Raw genomic sequence first — 19,154 nt, 5'->3', positions numbered from 1 at the left:
GGTAGGAGTCATCCTATAGAAATCCGTTCAAGGAAGAGTGTTGTAATACGCATCGTATGCGTAATATAAATGAATTAAGAATATCGCCAAACTTTCCCATGCAAGAATTAATATTGTTGCTCAGAACCTCATACTGGATTAGACATTTTACTGCATGTTTAATATATTGAGCAAATGCTATTTATGTAAGGTACTATAAATCTTCGTGATAAAGAAAAATCGTTTATCCAGGGGCGTTTTCGTAAATAAATTAACAAAATATCCTAGTCAGCATGATATTTTCGTAAATAAATCAACATTTGTAGGACCCGTATTTAATAAAAGTTTTTGACTTATTTATAGAAATATCACTAGATAAATACTACTTCCGTTTTTAAATACTTGCTCCATTTCTCTATGCGCGGAGTTTTTAGGAGAAATTAGAGAAAGTAATAAAATATGGAGGTAGTGGGTAGGTGGAAGAATAAAAAATTGTAAAAAACAAAACTAGTTGAGAGAATTGAAGGAGAGATAATATGAAATTAATAAAATATGATTTATGTTGGGTTCATAAGTTGTGAGAAATGAATTAAATATTGTTAAAGTTTTCTAAATAAGGAAATAAAACAAGTATTTCAAAACGGCTGAAAATGAAAAGTGGAGCAAATATTTAAAAATAAAACTACTTTTTTTATTTATCACGAAAACAAACTTGTATTTTCTTATAAAATTCGTCAAGGGAAAATATACGCAACAATTATTTGAGTATGTGGAGCCCTTTATATTTTTATCGTTCTTTTCTCTTCTTTTCCTAACATTGAACCAAACAAAGGGAACTCTCTCCCATTGTACTGTTGCCCAATTCAGAAAGGATTGTCATTCACGGTTTCTTCACATTTCTCTATCCTACAGTCCTCAAATCCATCCCTGCATCCCATTGTACTGTTGTGTTGTTGTGTTGTGTTGTTGCGCAATTCTTCGACGACTCAAGGCCTTATCTCAGCTAGTTACTTACTTTCACGTAAGTTTTAGTTTTTAACTTTACAAATAATTATTTCAAGTTTCAATTTTTAATATATACTTGTATTATCTAGTTGTTAAATTATATAGCTAGCTAATATTTGGTTGAATTAGGTTCAGTTTTTCAAGTGAGTAATTGAGTTACTTGTTAGATTTATAGATTATTGTCTCATTTGTCTGCTTATCATTTTTATACTTAACTCCATATTCTAACAAAATCAGTTCATAATTTTATATATGTTCATATTCATGTTTAATCAACAAGAAATAAGTTCTGGGTGTTGCTATGCTAAATGCTATTGGAAAAAATTCCTTGATTTTTCCTATTTGGAATCATGCCCACAACCTGTTTGATGAAATGACACTAGTAATATAACTTCATGGTATATTGGTATTGTTTTTGAATGGTGAAAAGGGTATAGCTTGAAAAATTTCGGAGATTGGATTTGGGAGAATGGTGAAAAGTGTATAGCCTGAAAATAGTTGAATTAGTTTGGCGAAACTCTTACAGAACTTCACATTGTTTAAGTTATGTTTTATTCGCACAAAAAAAAAAGTTAGGTTTTAAATTAAATTTTTTTTTTGGTTGGGATGTATATTATTATTTTTAGATTATGGTTTGCTTGAAAGGTGGAAAATTGGTATATTTGTTGTTTACTAGTGTATATATAAGTATCATTAATAGGGTAATTCGCTTGGATAAGTAGGTGTTATTTTGAGTATGTAATGTGTATTATCAAAACTAGGATAATTTTACTTGCTATGTAAATATACAAATTGGTTAGTTCTTAGGTTTTCATGATGAATAGATCATTGTTAAAAAAAGAATTAATCACGTCTTTTTATTAAATTAAGGAAAAAGCTAAGAAGCTAAAAGTGGAAAGAATAAACATTAAATAAACATTTATTACACCGATTTACTCGTGAATTTTCGATAAATTCCCAACTTAATACTAAAAGGGAAGTAAATTAAATGCTTATTACCCTTTTATTAAATATGTTGTCAAAATACAATTTTTTGTTCTGCGTGTCTTTAAGTTATCACTACTGCAATTTGCTTATGTGATTGAGTTGGCAAACTAACTACCCTAGTTGCTTGTGTTTGTTAAAAACTGTAATAATAAGTCGATCTGCATTATTCAATGTGTGTTGAATGTTGATTACTCTGTTTGTATCTTGCATATATAATCTCTTGTGGTTGTGATACTATCTCTTTGCATAATGGATTGTCATTCTTCCCTTACAGATCTTCATATCTGACTGCATATAATGTTGTACAAGTTTGATGAACCTTACCTCTTTAAGGATATTTTATTTTTATTTTTTAGCTTGGATTATTTTGTGATCAGTATATTAATTGATCATGCAGTAGGATATTTTGTGCACTAATGTTGTATAATATCATGATTTAGCTGCTATTTTTCTTGCAGTTGGTTATTTTTCTGAACTTATAGACTGACACTCCTAGTCAGAAGCTGTGGTGTACTCCATATTCAAGTTCCTGATTTTCTGAACTGCAATGCAGTGGGAAGCCAAAACTGAACAATAATGTTAGCAATGAAAGGAAGTTACACCTACCTTACACCATCATCATCAACCTTCCCTTTGATTTCATCCATTTTACGAACCTACCGTAAACCTAACTACACCTCATTTCATCGCTACAATTTGTTCGCATCATCTTCTTCTTCTGTCACTCCAATTTCTATCTCACCCATTTCCATTTCTCACAAACCCCAAATTCCTCTCTTTCTAAGACCACCCATCTACTCTACAACTCTACCTGACCTCCATAACTTCATTACTTGGGCTAAAACCCTTGCTTTTTCAATTGGGTCCACCTTTGTTGAAATTGACAATGGCCCAGATTCTACTTTGTTGGTTAGAGAGCTCAATTGGTTCCTTGATGATGCCATTGAGGACCCTTTAATTGTTTCTCAACTGGGTGTTTCTCAAATTGATGGATTAGGGTCAAAATTGGTGGGCTTGAGGGCAAGTTTGGATGAAATGTACAAGCTTTGGAGGGGGAGGATTGAGGAGAGGAGGCCTTTTCAGTATATTGTTGGGTGTGAGCATTGGAGGGATTTAGTGCTGAGTGTTGAAGAAGGGGTATTGATTCCGAGGCCGGAGACGGGGAAGATTGTTGACTTGGTTGAGAAAGTTGTGGGGAGTGAATTTGAGGATTTGAAGGATGGGGTTTGGGCTGATTTGGGGACTGGTTCTGGTGCTCTTGCGATTGCGATTTCGAGGGTTTTGGGTAAGAATGGAAAAGTAATTGCTACTGATTTGAGCCCGGTTGCAGTGGCTGTTGCAAGTTATAATGTGGAGAGGTATGGTTTACAGGTTAGTGTTGGAGCATTGGATGAATAGTTCATTGTTTATGATTGAATCAATTAGTAGAGGTTCACATGTTTGCTATGATTTAGTTGGTTTTGATGTTTGGTAGAATTTTATTTAGTAATGTAAACCATTCTTGTATATGATTATGGGTATAGTATGTTATCTTGTTCAAACATGTTGTTAATTTGATCAAATATTTGATTGAGTTGTGCATTAGGATCTTATAGAGGTAGAACAAGGATCATGGTTTGAGCCTCTTAAGGAATTTGAAGGACAACTTGCTGGTGTTGTGAGTAATCCACCTTATATACCAAGTGAAGATATTAGTGGGCTACAAGCTGAAGTTGGCAGGCATGAACCTATTCTTGCATTGGATGGTGGTGTGAAAGGCATGGATGATCTTTTTCATCTTTCCACGAGAATGTCTATAATGCTGAAACCTGGTGGTTTCTTCGTTGTTGAGGTGCTTCTCTCTATGCCACTATAATCCTGCTTTTGTTTAGGCGTTAATTCAATTTAGGCTATTATATAAGTCATACTTGCTAACCTCTCTTTTGGTTATTGCTATTCAGCCTTAATTAAAAATTCTTAAGAAAATTTGTACAGGCATTGAAGATATTTGTTCCCGTTCATTCTTGACACTCATGGCTGGTTTGATATTGGGTGATAAATGGTGTTAATAGTATTAAATTCGAGGGTAAATTTACTAGGTAAAAGGACTTGCCATCACACAACTACACCTTCATTACATCTAGAATTGATTATGAAATAAACCCCACATACTTGGCATTTAGCAGTAGGGATGCATTACAATAGACATTGATATAAAATTATTTTTGCAAAGTTAAATACAAATTCATTGCCATACCTCCATTTATTACATTGCACGGTTAAGGTCGGTTATATTAATCTTATGAGGCAGCTGATTTGGAATGTTAAATCTATTTAAGGCTGTGTCTAATTATAATCATGAAATTAGTTTTAATCACCCATTCACTCAACACTTAATTTACAAAATTACTTATCTTTGCGAAGAACTACCTTATAAAAACCTTTTCACTTTTTATTACCACTAAATATTGTTTTCCTTCGGAAGCAAGAGTTATTTGGGTTCTATCTAGGTCTACTCTTTATGTTTTCCAGTTCCTCTACTTGTCTTATCTCCATTAATATAGGGCTGAAGTACCCTCTTTTTTCAACTAAATCTCGACTTATCTCCTTGGAAACTTGTGATGCTCACTTCACAATTTTTTCCGTCCTAATTTTGGACTGTCATCATGAAAGGGTTCCAATTTTTAATTAAGTCAAGGTGGTTCCAACTCCTCACCTGTATTGGCTCCAATCCTCCATCGATCTAATTGGCTCTCAACTGTATTTGTGCTCCCCATGGTTGGGTATAATTTACGGGCGAGGAACACAATTTCGATGTGTTTCCTCTAAACAGTTGTTGCTTTGATTTTGATTTCTAAAATTGTCAATTCAGTTATTGTATGCAGAAGTACTTGGCTCCACCTTTCTATATTTTATGTCAATTCTGTGCATCCAGCTTGCGAAAATCCTTTGTAAAAGAATGTTAAATATGGTCTTCATTTAGAATGTAAAAAACAAGGGACTTGATCTATCATTCCATGCTTCCCGCCTGCCAGAATTTTGTGACCAATGGGTATTCTTTAAAACAATGAGATCTTATTTCTGCCTTTCAAGGCCATCTTTGTAAAGCACACAAAAGGGACTGCCATTCATTCTTTTATTTATTTATTTTTTATTTTAATACAAGAGTTAGTTTGGTTTCCTAGCTGTCATGGGCTCATGGCATGATCACCAAATGAAGATATACCATCCATGCAGAGAGTTAATGAACTAGAATGTCTTCCAAAATTTGTAGTTTTGGTCATTTGGAGGTGGTTGACCCAATATCATGGCTACCATTCCAACTGAGTGCTCTTGCTCTGCTTTGGGATACATCTTTCAATCTGATATATATCTGTCCTTGGCTTGAAAGGCTGGTTATGAACTTGATAGTTTTCCTAACTTCATTTTTTTTTCCTCCCTTAAGTTCCTAAACCATGCTCATTATCTTCTTTCACAAGAGCTTGGTCCACTATTGAGGTTTAGTTGTATATTTATTTTGTTAACGAACAAGAGCTGTAGTTAGTGGCGGATCCACGAAGGCACAAGGGGTTGCACATGCTACCCCTAAAAAAAAGAAAAAGTTCAAAGAGACTTGTTATCTTAAATAATCGATCTCTTTGAGGCTGCCATAACAAATGTCAACAAACTCGCTGCTTTGAGTGCTTTCCAAGTTAAAAGAAAAGAGACCTGTTATATATAAAAATATAACAGGTCTCTTAGGTTCTGAATTTTTTTTTATTGAACCTGCTTCCCATGTCAAAAGAAAAGAATCCTGTTATATATAAAATTGGTCTCTTACCTTCTATTTTTTTTTATTTTTATTGAAACAAATTACTTTTACTTATATTTGTACATAATATTTTGTTTTTGAAAGACTCTCATTTAAGTTATAAAAAATTATAAAGTAGTAGAATTTATCTACCAAAATAAATTTTTAAAATTTAAAGGCTAATTATTAAACGATAATACTAGTATATAATATAGAACTCTTTTCTAATTTTTGTTTTTTTTTTCTTATTATTCTATGCTACCCCTAATTAGAATTTCTGGACCCGCCACTGGCTGTGGTCCTTTGTGTTAGGCCTAGGTCACCCACCTTGTCGGGCCGCACGCACGCTCCACTCCACATTAGTATGATATTGTCCGCTTTGAGCCTAATCTGCACGGATTTGTTTTTAAGCACCTTCCTAAAAGGCCTCATACTAATAGAGTGTGCTCTTACTTATAAGGAGCTATTCACTTTCTTAATCTTTCCATGTGGGATTTGGGATGAACACCCCAACAAACCTCCCCTTAGACTAAGGACCACATAACTCAATCTCGTCGAAACATCGGCTCTGATACCAAGTTGAAGGGATCAGAAAGGGTAACTACGACACCCGCAATGTCACACAACCAAGACAATCAACCAATACTTCAATCCAATTAAACCAAATTCTCATTCAACCAAACTATCACAACCAAATCAGCAATGATGCAGTAGCAAAACAGCAATAATACCAACAATACTAGGAAGAAAACGATAACAATCAACACACAAGGATTATACGTGGAAAACCCCTTCGATGTGAAGGATAAAAACCACGGGACCGTTTAAGGAGTCCACCCTAACGACTCTTATCGATAATTGAGGGTAAAATAAACCCAAATTAGTGTACACAAGGTTTACACACCCACCAACATACACCAAACAATAAGAGATGAAAATAGAGAACAAAAGGAGTAGAAATCACCAAACAACAGCAGTTCTGTCCGAAGTCAATTTTGAGAGCTCAAACCAATGATCCAACCGTCCAAAATAAAGCCCTTTAAAATTTTAGCATGATCCCCCAGTGGAATTTCCGGCAACAGGGGATTTTCTGAAAGCTGTCCAAAGAAATCCGAAATTGGAAGCTCTTAAAACCTTCACTCTTTTTCTCTAACTTTTGTGCATGTGTTAGCTCTGAAAATGAATAGGTTCATAAAACTTCCCTTGGAAGCCACAAAACTCATGCCAAATATTGACCTAAAATAAGACTTAACAAGTCCATAATACATGTGTCTAAAAGCAATATATGGGTATTGCAAGTTTGAAGAAAGACTTGTCCAAGTCATTTGACATGAAAGACTTGGGTCTTGCAAAGCAAATCTTAGCCATGGAGATTGCTCGTGACAGGAAAGCTATGGCTTTCACAAGAAAAGTATATTGAACGGGTGCTTGAAAGGTTCAATATGAAGCATGCCAAGCCTATTAGTACACCACTAGCAATGCATTTCAAGCTAAGCAAGAAGGCTTGTCTTACCGAGGAGAAAAAAAGTATGTCATCCATTCCTTACTCTTCTGGTGTTGGTTCTTTAATGTATGCTATGGTGTGCACTAGGCTAGATATTGCTCATTTTGTCGGTTTAGTGAGCATTTACTTATCCAATCTGGGTAAGGCTCATTGTGAAGCAATGAAGTGGATTTTCTGCGGGGCACTTCCAAATTGTGTCTGTGTTATGGAAGTGGCAAACCTTTACTTGAAGGTTATACAACACATGGCACGTGATCTCGATAACAGAAAATCTGCCTCAGGTTATGTGTTAACATTTTCAGGGGGAATCATTTCATGGCAATCCAAGCTACAAAAATGTGTAGCATTGTCAACAACCGAGGCGAAGCGAGCATAGAGATGCTATGGCTTAAAAATTTCCTTCGAGAGTTGGGTTTGAAGCAAGGAGAATATATAGTGCTTTGTGATAGTCAAAGTGCTATGGATTTGAGTAAAAATGCAATGTATCATGCTCGTACCAAGCATATTGATGTTAGATATCATAGGTTACGAGATGTGATTGAAGAGAGGCATTTGAAACTGAATAAAGTCCACACCGATAACAATGTTGCAACAAAGATGGTTCCCGGGAGCAAGCTTGATATTTGTATCAAGCTTGTGGGAATGAGCTTCAAGTGTTTATTGAAGCGTGTTGGTCTTCCCCGTGTTGGCTGGAGGGGGAAATTTATTATGGTTCCAGCCAATTTGCGATACCCGTACATTGCTTTTAGACACATGTATAATTGGCTCTTATTATGGACTTCTTAAGTCTTATTTTTGGGTCCATATTTGGCATGAGTTTTGTGGTTTCCAAGGGAAGTTTTATGAGGCTATTCTTGTTGTACTCAGCATTTTCAGAGTTAACACACGCACAAAAGTTAGAGAAAAAGAGGGTTTCAAGTGCTTCCAATTTCGGATTTCTTTGGACAACTTTTAAAAAATTGCCTGATGCCGAAAATTCCACTGTTGGATCGTGCTCAAATTTTGACAGCTTATTTCTGACATCAAGGGCTTCATTTTGGAAGGTTGGATCGTCGGTTTGAACTCTCAAAATCGTCTCTGGACACAACTGCTATCTTTTGGTGATTTCTACTCCTTTTGTTCTCTATTTTCATCTCTTATTGTTTGGTGGGTGTGTAAACCTTGTGTAGACTTATTTGGGTTTATTTTACCCTTAATTATCAATAAGATAAGTTAGGGTGGACTCCTTAAATAGTCTCGTGGTTTTTAACCTTCACATCGAAGGGGTTTTCCACGTATAATTCTTGTGTGTTGATTGTCATCGTTTCTTCCTAATATTGTTCGTATTATTGTTGTTTTGCTATTGCATCATTGCTGATTTGGTTGTGATAGTTTGGTTGTGTGAGAATTTTGGTTTGATTGGATTGAACTATTGGTTGATTGTCTTGGTTGTGTGACATTGCGGGTGTCGTAGTGGCCCCTTCCGATCCCTACACTTTGTATCATAGTATCTATATGCATATTTGTTGGGTTAAAGTAGCTCAGCGTTCTCATTCCTGAACATCCATGCCTTGGGCCTTTTGAGCATGAACCTGCTTTTACAATTGTTTTTTCATCCTAGTTTGAAGGCCTGATAAATCTTTTGAGCATCCTGTCTATATTGTTAGTACGATTTGTTTTGGGTACCAAGAAACACTAAGAAATTATGTTAGGAGATACACTAATAACAATTATTTAGATTTAGACTAAATTTCGTGTATAGAATGGGGGAGTCGAGCATTTTAGATGGTCATTTCACCATGACCTTGTCACCGAGTAATGTAAAATCAGTACTTTTGTGGTGAATATTGAAATTGGAGCTCGTTTCTAATAACTAAACCAGGGCATCAATAATTAAAACATTTTCTAGAAATTGTGATAGGAGATACCTCTGTGAGTGATGAAGACATAAACATGGTGTATGTGCGGAGAATTAGGAGAGTAGAGGTGGAGATTGCACTGAAGAAGATGAAGCCTATGAAGGCGGTTGGCCCTGATGGTATACCGTTAGAGGTGTGGATGTGTTTGGGTAAGATTGGTATTGATTGGTAAACAGACCTCTTTAACAAGATATGGAGGGCTATGAAGAGCACCTTGGTAAAACAAAGGAGACGCTCAAGATTGTTCTAACTATCGAGGATTCAAGCTTCTTAGCCACACTATGAAGTTGTGGGAAAGACTAATCGAACATAGGTTGAGGGCATGTACAAGCATTTAGGATAACCAATTTGGTTTTATGCTTGGGAGATCTACTATGTAAGTAATCCATTTGATAAGACAAATGATGGAGTGTTATAGGTAATGAAGAAGGATCTTCATATGGTCTTTATTGATTTAGAGAAGGCATATGATAAGGTGCCAAGAGAGGTATTTTGGTGGGCAATGTTGAAGAAAGGTATAACAAAGGTACGTGGACCTGGTTAAGGATATGTATCGGGATGTGTCAACAAATGTGAGGACATGTGGAGGGTTGACAAAAGATTTCCCTATTACAATTGGATTGCTTCAAGAGTCTGCATTAAGTCCTTTTCTTTTTGCAACGGTTCTAAATGAAGTAATCGGACCAATTCAAGATGAGGTTCCATGGTGTATGGTGTACGGTGTATGTTGTTTTGGTGGATGAAACTAAAGATGGGGTTAATGACAAATTGGAGCAATGGAGGCAAAGGTTGGAATCTAGAGGGTTTAAGCTAAGTCGGAGTAAGATTGAATATTTGGTATGCCGCTTTGGTACTCAGAGGTGGTTTAAGTCGGGGTGGCTTATGTGGAGAACGACCATGGGAGTGTTATGTGACCGAAGCATTCCTTTACAATTGAAGGGGAAATACTACAGGATTGCCATAAGACCAATGTTGCTCTATGTTACAGAATGTTGGGTATCTGAGAAGGAGCACATTAAAATGATGGAGGTTACGGAAATGCACATATTAAGGTGGATGTGCGGGAACACTTTAAGAGATAGAATAAAAAATGAGGTTATTCGCAAGAAAGTAGGGGTGGCAAGCATTGTAGACAAACTAAGGGAAAATCGTCTGCGTTGGTTTGGACATGTAAGACGGAGATCCGAAGGTGCATCGGTACGAAGAGTGGAAGAGTGAGACCATGGAGGGGTTAAACAAGGGAGAGGGAGGCCAAAAATGACTTGGTTAGAAGGAGTTTGGAAGGAAATGAAGTATATGGGTTTGCATGAGGATGAGGCATTGGATCGTAAGGGATGTAGGAGGAAGATTTTTGTCGATGACTATATGGAATAATCACTTTTGGTTCATGTAGGCGACTCCACTTATGGAAATTGTTATCTAGTGTGTTAACAAACAGAAAAAGATAAAGAATATTGTTTTAAAAAAAAAAAAAAAAAAAAAAAGAAAAAATGTTTAGGTTGGTTTTTGCTGAACATGTGTATTTGGTAGTGCAAGGAACTAGCCCAAGCCACCATTGTTGTTCACATATGCACGCAATAAAAAATCACCAAATGCTTTTAGTTTGTCTCAAGGGCAGAAAAGTAAATTTACTTGTGTTTGTTAGGTTGTTATTATGGAGAAGTGGAAGGGAATAATTCAGTTATGAAGTTTGTTAGGGAGTTTTACTTTAAATAGGAGATTGTAATAAGGCCATGGCAAGAAGAATATTGATTGATAATTTTCTCATATTCTTCTTTTTTCTCGTGGGAGAGCCCTTACCTCTCGAAAGTAAGGAGTAGTATTGCTTGGTTGCTTAATTTTTAATATAATAATCTATCTCTAAAGCTTTTTCTTACAATTAGCCTGAAATACAGTGATTCTTATCAGGTAGCTTCAAACAAAATTTTCTTTACATGAAAATCCTTACCCACTTTTCAGAAGCCTTTTTAATTGTCTTTGAGACACTATTGCAAACTTTGTAAGTTGCATATATTAAGAGAACTGCGAAATCTTTTGGAGTTTTTGCTGAGGAGCAATTTCCAGCTTAAGCAAGAAATCACTAAGATTTTATTTCAATATTCAATAATGCACTGAGTTGGTTGTGCCTGATGCTTTACCTTCAATTCTATGAAACAGACAAATGGTGAAAAGCAATGCAGGATACTCACAGACTACCTGAAAAATGCGTCACGAAATAGCTTCTGTGACGTGAACATAATTTCAGATTTTGCTGATATTCCACGGTTTGTGACTGGACGTCGTAGATAACCAGATACATTACATGTTATGTGAAGTCTGATAGATGAAAGGTACCCTTATGGCCTACAAAACTTCCGTTTATTATATGTAGTTGATTTTTTAATTATTGTTCTGTGACATTATTTTTTGTGGTGTGTTTTAGCATCCATTGCATGTTCTGAATCTCCTAAGAATAAAGCAGATTTGCTTGTACGGTATAGAACCTGTAAAATTGTTGCCAATCAAAATTAAGAGATATTGGGTTATTGCCAGAAGTAGAAAGCAGGTAGAACCATATTGATATTAGGGTTCATCTGCTTGTGTATTGTCGAGTGCACATGGACAATATGAACATATAATTTTCGGTTGAAACATATGATGTCTATGCAGTATTTACCACTATTGATGGATGTGTTTGAAGCATTATTGATTCACTGCATTTCAATCATTGTCTCATTTTTCAGTTTTTCCCACATGTTACTTGTACAGTCTGTGGTAAATGGAAATAAATGGTGGAATGAGTTTAAATTTATAAAGGAAAGTCATGCTAATGTCCTTGGTAATGCTTGTTTAACCCACATATCTCCTTTTTCTTCACATGTTTTCGTTACTGCTTAAAGCCGCCTGTAAAGTATCAATGAAAATTTACGAAGAAAAAGTCTGCGAATATGAAATCAGTTAATAATTTATTACTACCATTACTATTTATTGTCACATACCAAATGGTTCATTGTTGCATTGTGACTTGGTGGATTAGTATTGCTGATTTTTGCTCATTGGGCTGATGATTCTTGCTCTTTTGGCTGTAGATTTTGGTCATCCCTTAAGCTGTTATGTGCATGTTATCTGAGTATCTGACACATCAGCATTGGTTGGAGTTGTGTTGAGATTTCTTTTGCTGGCTCCTGGCTCTTTAGGTCATGTATTTTCAAACAAGGTATAAATATCCAGGAAGATGCTGCTATCTGGCTGGTTTGCTGCTACTATTGTCTTTTTGGTTTGCCATAACACCAGACCTCCATTCTTCAGTCACTGTCTTGTCGACATGTTAGCTTTCAGCTTAAACCATAGGTTTGTTAAATGCTAAGAAGTTGGGGCTGATACTAATCTATTTCTAGGTAATTTGAGAGCAAAGATTGGTTTGCCATAACACCAAACCTCCATTCCTCAGTCACTCACAAGTTCACTCTTCTTGCTTCGATTTTGAAGACAGCTGCTTGACAAAACAGCCAATAGTTGGAGAAAAATGACATGGCAAGTCAAGTACTAGAGACCAGGCTGTTGAGGTTACTACTTTTTCTAATCAAGCCAAGTACTTCTATTTCTGAAATGGATATCCACTTGTGCAGATAATTTGGTGCGTTGATTCAGGTGACTGCTGCTAGAGTGCTATCTCAACCTTTTGTCGAAATAACATAGCAGTTGGAAAAAAGAGAATACTTAGTCTAAACTCCAAACTCCCAATACCTCCTTTCCTGTGTTGTTTCTGGAAGTAAAACCATTTGTTTCAGCTTTACTCGGCCAAGAGTTAATGCAATTTTTTTTAGTTTTTCTCAAATTCTGTAATGTGATATAAATGGAAAAATATATCTCGAATTCTGTAATGTGATACAAGTGGAAAAATATATCTCGAATTCTGTAATGTGATATAAGTAGAAAAATATATTTGCAATACAAATACTGAATAGTTGAATCATGCTGGTAAATCAGACTTTTAACAGAATTCTAATGTTATTATTCCCTATATTTTGGTGGCGCTGTGGTAAGATGGGTAGCAGTTACACGAGGCAAGTCATTGGTAAATGGTGGCTTGTCACCATAACCATTGTTGGCAATGTTAAAAACTTGACACTGTTGTTTTAGTTGATGCTATCCATTGTGACGTTGGTGCTGTTCTGGTATGACTGGTAAAATGGAAATGCGTGTTATTGAAATAATGTGTAGAATTTTAATTATCATTAGTAATATAAAGATTATTTTAGTAAAATAAGGGATATTCGTAGCTTTGTTGGTGGTATTATGTATTGGTGTGAAAGGTTATCATGAATTCATAGACTACACCAAACAATTTTCTGTACACAAAAAATTAAGCGATTGATGTTCATTAGAAATAATGATTTGTTTGTTATCTTAAAGTTTAAAAATTAAGATTGAAAAGTTAATATGTTCCATAAATCTTTAGAAGATAAAATATGTAGATTGTGAGGATAAAACTGTTTTATAGCATATAAGAAAAGTAGATTATGTTGATAAGCTATTTTGAAAATTTACAGAAAATTGAATTGAAAGTTAGACACACTAATGACATGTCAAAAATTATATGACATGACAACATAGTAAAAATATGTCCATTATTTTGTTTCCATGCTACAATAATAACTTTGAAAATAACTAAGAGCATAGTCAATGGTAGTCCATTTTGGATGGACATGAAGAGAGAAAAAAAATAATAAAGCTTAAAAAATGAAAAGGTTGTATTTGGTGAGAAATGATTCATGACCAGGTCATGGCCAAGACCACTTGTTGAGTGTGGGCATTTAGTGGTATTTCGTCACTTGTCCAACAAAGAGAGGGTTTTTTTTTTTTTTTTTTTTTTTTTTTTTTTTTTTTTTTTTCAAATTAATGTGGGTTCGCGTGGGAAATGGAAGGAATGGAGAATCAATGCCCACAAAATTGGAGGGCAACCAATGTGAGTGCATGGGCATAAGTGGGCATGAGAGTTGGACATAAACGGGGTGGAAGAAAGAAAGTAATAGAAATTATGATGACCACCATCAACTTGGGCATCCATTGGCTATGCTTTAAGGGTAAGTTTATCCCTAGATCCAAACTTATACTCCATACTCTGCCACATCAGCTTTCCACTAATTTTTTTTATTAATTTTTTATTTATTATTTAGACTCATACAAGACTCTTTCTATTTTCACACATTATCCCAATCATCATTTTAACTAACATTAATTTATTTATTTGTTATAAAATATCTAAATGTGGATGACTATTATCCCATGTATTATCTAGAACATTCTACAGTTGGGTATTTGATTTTATCCGATGATGAAACCCTAGATAATATACATGTATATATATCCCGTATTAGATGGAATAAGAGATAGAATGTAACAAAAATTTCTCTCATATCTCTCTTTATTTCTCTTCCATATTTAACACGTTATTAGCACCATTGCTACAAAAATGTTATTATCATCGAAAATCAAAGACAAATCACAATAAAAAAGAGAAAAAGTAACAAAGATAATTAAATTACTGCAATCATCTATCATCCCGTAAGCTGCCGCCGCCGTTCACCGCTCCGGCCCCTGTTCTCGCTGCCGGCTGTCCCACAGGCGTCGCCTTTGGCCTCCCGTGCTCGGTGCTCCACTGCTACGTCATCCACTCATCCATATTCCGTGACTTTATAGGTGAATTACTAAATTTTTACCTCTTAATTTCTTATATTTTACATACTAATTGTTTTGTTAATTTGTTTGCAGATTTATATCTTGAATTCTGATAATAAATTATGATGTATTGAGTTCATATTGATTGATTAAGTCGAATTAGATACTTTAGTAGCTAGTGTTGGGTTTCGTAGAGTCCGACTCTACGCGGAAGGGAAACCCACCCAAGACCCGCACACTAATTAAAGCGACTAAGCATGCAATCACTAATTAAACAACAATTAAGAGAGAGAAAGAAAAGACATTCTTACCCTGGTCGCGTGCTTCGCTCGAATCCCGAGCTCTTACTTGAACCCCGCAAATGCAAGGTATTTGACGGCTCGTACCCACGAACCCGACCCGAACGATCCAAGTCCCGAAGGTTAGTCGAGACCCGACCAATAAAAACTAGAGTTTTATGAACTTAAGGTTTTCTCACTTTTCTAAAGGAGATGCCTTTTTAGTTCCATTCAAGTGTTCTTCCCAAATCCCAAAACCTTGGAATTTATAGGGAAATGAACCTTGAATTCCTACTCTTGATCAATGTGGGAGACTTGCAATTTTCCCATTTTATTTTAATTAAAACAAAAATAAAATTGCAATGCAATCAATATTTTACAAGTGGCAAAAGGAGGAAGAGAGATTAGGTGAGGACCATTTCCAAGGGGGGACCGTAACCTTGGTGCCCAAGGCAATGCCCACAACCCTTGGTCCCCACTTAGTCAAAATCGGCATCCCCCATGTGGCTGGTTGGCAGCCTGCCTTGGCTGCTAAGGCTGCCAGCTGACGCCTAGCACCAAGGCTGGGCAGCCAGCCAGCACAGTTAGCACCCCACACGCACATAGCGCAGCCAGCTAGCAAGCACCCTACGCATGCTGGGCGCTGCAATGCTAGGCATACGCACATGCACGCTGCTGCTTGGTGTTGTGCTAGCGATGCACACGCACACACACGCTGTTGCTTGGTGATGTGCTAGCGATGCACACGCACACACACGCTGCTGCTTGGTGCTGTGCTAGCAATGCACACGCACGCTGCTGCTTGGTGCTGTGCTAGCGATGTAGTGCTAGCAAGGGTGCCAGCGCCTAGCACCACGCATAGCATGGCACGCCTAGCATGCTTCTATGCGATGGTGCGTGGTTGCGATGGTGCGACGACCAGTGCTAGGCCTTGCCTAGCGCCAGCACCTAGCGTGCTAGCAAGGCCTAGCCTTGCGATGCTTGGGCTTATGGCCTGCTAGCACACACGCAAGGTTTCGATGCTTGCGGTGGCTAGCTAGCATGCATGGGCTTAGCACGCCTAGCATGCTAGGCTTGCGATGAGTCTTGCCTAGCCTAGCACTCACATGGATAGGCCAATGCGAGGCTACGACTAGGCTCGTACTTGTAACTTAATTGATTTCATGTCTCGTCGAATTCCAAACTCGACTCGACTTGTGACGCTCGATCTCGACGCTCTAAGCTCGATTTCCGACGTCTTTGTTTGTAAAACTCCGACGACTCATCAAATCCTTCGGATTGATTCGTCGTCTCGGATCGGTTGTTCGATTGGGTTCGACCCGAAGAGTTCAGTCAAGATGAAGCTGTAATATTAATTGTACATTAATTTTACTGATCGAAAGTGGCCTCCACCTAGGCATTCCGATCACTTGACCTTACTAAAGAATTAGCTATCTGATTAGGGGGATTTTCCCTTAATCACCTCTCGCCACGTGGACCAATCAGGGCCTGACAAGTGTCACCCAGTTGGGCTTATCAGGACCTGCCACGTGGCACGCTTCCATTGGTCCACCATGGACCCCCAATGTCATGCCATGTGGCCCTCTCAGCCTTGCCTAAACAGGTAATAAATTGGGCCCAAATCCCAAGAAAGCCCATTCAGTCCTAGGGTTGGCCAAAAACCCTAGAACCTAGCACGCTTCCCAAGACTATAAATACAGTCATAAATGCTCATTTATGACAAGAGACTGTTCACAAGAAACACTCGGATTACACTAATCCCAAGACAATCTCATCACTCGGTACCGCCTGCTAGACCCGTCCTAGCATCCGGCACCTATTTACATTCTGCTTTACAACTCCTTCATCTACTAACTTGATCGTTGGAGGCGAAGCTCCCTACCCAAGGAGTCTCCGTTATCTTGCAGGTACAAGCGCGTGGTTCCAGCCTCGAATTTGTAACTCTCCTAAGGGACACAGAAAACCCCGGAACATTTTGGCGCCGTCTGTGGGAGAGTATCTTTGAGATGGCATCACAATCTGTACCGACTAATAGTGACAAGCGTCCAGAGGACGACTACCAAGAAGACGAGCCTCATGTTTCTTCTGATCAAGACACTGAGCCTGAAGTTGAGACTCGCACGGCCCCAGACGGGTCCTTGAGAGCTCGACGCACTACTCCTCGTGAAAGGCAGGAACGGCAAGGCCAGGCTGGTCCAGGCCAAACAGTCGGACCTTCGGCCGACTCTCACCAAGCGGTCGACTGGACAACTCCTGTCTCGAGCAATGATCTTATGACAATCATGAGAAGTTTCAAGGGTGAGATTAAATATCTCATCAACAAAAAGGCGGCTGTTCCCCAAAAAGGGCAGTCGAGCAAAAAACCTTCCTATTCAGGAAAGAAGAAGTCATTGAAGGACCGTGAGGCCACCCCCCACCCTCGCCAAGAGGAGAGGCGGGTACCTCTAGTCAATTTGTCCAAGCACTGTATCCCTGCCTCATTGGGAAGGAAACCAATACGCCTGGTTCAACCAGACGGCTCAAAGAAATCCTACTCAGACGCCCGACTGCTGATTCAGCAAAAAAGGAGCCAACAACAGTCTGAGTCGGCCTCCACTTCTGATTTTCTTGACAGTGTACAAAACACTTCTATGAATCATTCAAGGTCAAACTATGAGATCCAGAAAAGCAGTACACACTCCGGTTCTAGCTCTCACCAGCAACAGTCGGCACCGTATGCCACTCAGCCGCCATATGTGCCGCAAACTCACTACTTTTTCCACCACCACCTTTTGGAGGTCAGATGGCTAAGAATGTCCAGCCTTTGGACTGGCAGTTACGGCTACTCCAACTAGGAGAACAACCAACCGCCTTCTCAAAGGAAATTTTACAAGCCGCCCAGCCGGCTAAAGTGAAAAATGTGTTAATAGGCGCCTACGATGGCACTGCTAACCCAGAGGATCACCTTATGACCTTCACCAATCTAATGTACCTTCAAGGATTGGACGATGCCACATGGGGTAGGTGTATTCCTGCCACTCTGAAGGGAGTCACCCAGCAGTGGTTCGGCAATCTGCCGGCCGACTGTGTCAACAACTTCAGAACATTGGCTTATTTGTTTGCATCAAACTTTTCCATGAACATACCTTCCAGGAAGACGACTCTTGATCTAGGAGCCGTCCAGCAGGGAGAAAAGGAGGGATTACGCTCCTACATAAAGAGATTCAATCTGATGAGGATACAAATACCAAACTTGCCGGATGAAGTAGCCTATACCGACTTCTTCAAGGGATTGAAGGACGGGTCGAACTTCAAGTTCGATTTTGTTAGAAAAAGAGTAGCTACTCTCCAAGAGGCAATGATGGAGGCCGAGACCTACATACATGCAGTCGACCTTTGTCACATGGGAAAGCAAGGAGATCAGAAACGGTCCGAGAAAAAGGAGAGTCGCTCACAGAAGGCGGCCCCCAAGGAAGATAAGAAGAGAAAAGATGTTTGGATGGTCGACTCCACTAGTCAGCCGTCCAGTAAGAAGAGAAAAGAGTTCACTCCATACTCCCCTAAGTATGAGTTCAACAAAGATAATCATACTATTTTCAAAGAACTTAAGGGCCGACTCTCACTTGAGAAGCCGACACCTATGAAGGGTGATCCTAGCAAGCGCAACAAAGGCAAGCACTGCCATTTTCATGATGACGTTGGGCATGAGACCAACGAATGCATTAGCCTTAAGCGTCTGCTGGATCAGTTGGCTGAAAAGGGTGATCTGGACTCTTATGTCAAGAAACCTAAAGGAAAACAGCCCCCCAAACAAAATCAGTAGACCAGGCAAAAAAGACAGAAGCCGGCCGACAGCTCTGACACTGATGAAGCTGCCAGGTATACAATAGCAGGCGGCTATGCAGGGGGAGGCCCGAATGTTCGGGGAAACAAGGATAGCATCAGGCAATTGGATGTTAACTCTGTTAATTGGGGTGAGACCTCTGGTACCTCGTTTCCTGAGGTTACTATTTCTGAGAAAGATTCTGGTGGTGTCCGACGGCCGCATGACGACCCAATTGTCATCGAGTGTAAAGTGGCCAACCAAAGAGTTT

At 38.3% G+C, this 19,154-nt stretch overlaps 2 protein-coding genes across 3 annotated transcripts; both read left to right on the top strand.

The window, feature by feature from the left end:
- Positions 1–752: 752 nt before the first annotated feature.
- LOC110686514 (release factor glutamine methyltransferase-like) lies at positions 753–13,107 on the top strand. Of its 2 annotated transcripts, XR_002504236.1 has the most exons (6): positions 753–1,000; positions 2,430–3,342; positions 3,557–3,802; positions 11,300–11,472; positions 12,211–12,338; positions 12,520–13,107. XR_002504236.1 is itself a non-coding variant. In XM_021863134.1 (5 exons), exons 2-4 carry the CDS (start codon positions 2,548–2,550, stop codon positions 11,429–11,431), a joined length of 1,173 nt encoding a protein of 390 aa, XP_021718826.1. In that variant the 5' UTR covers positions 753–1,000; positions 2,430–2,547; the 3' UTR covers positions 11,432–11,472; positions 12,211–13,107. The 2 variants fall into 2 exon arrangements, 1 of the variants encoding a protein (XP_021718826.1); XM_021863134.1 differs by having other exon boundaries at positions 12,211–13,107.
- A 4,756-nt stretch (positions 13,108–17,863) lies between these two features.
- Positions 17,864–18,883, top strand: LOC110686538. Its single transcript, XM_021863155.1, has one exon. The coding sequence runs from the start codon at positions 17,864–17,866 to the stop codon at positions 18,881–18,883; it is 1,020 nt and encodes a 339-aa protein (XP_021718847.1).
- Positions 18,884–19,154: the final 271 nt, after the last annotated feature.

The sequence above is a fragment of the Chenopodium quinoa genome, unplaced genomic scaffold (assembly GCF_001683475.1).
Source record: "Chenopodium quinoa cultivar QQ74 unplaced genomic scaffold, ASM168347v1, whole genome shotgun sequence".
Taxonomy (NCBI): Eukaryota; Viridiplantae; Streptophyta; class Magnoliopsida; order Caryophyllales; family Amaranthaceae; genus Chenopodium; species Chenopodium quinoa.
The sequence above is the reverse complement of the archived record's forward strand: the minus strand, read 5'-3'. Positions and strand labels throughout refer to the sequence as shown.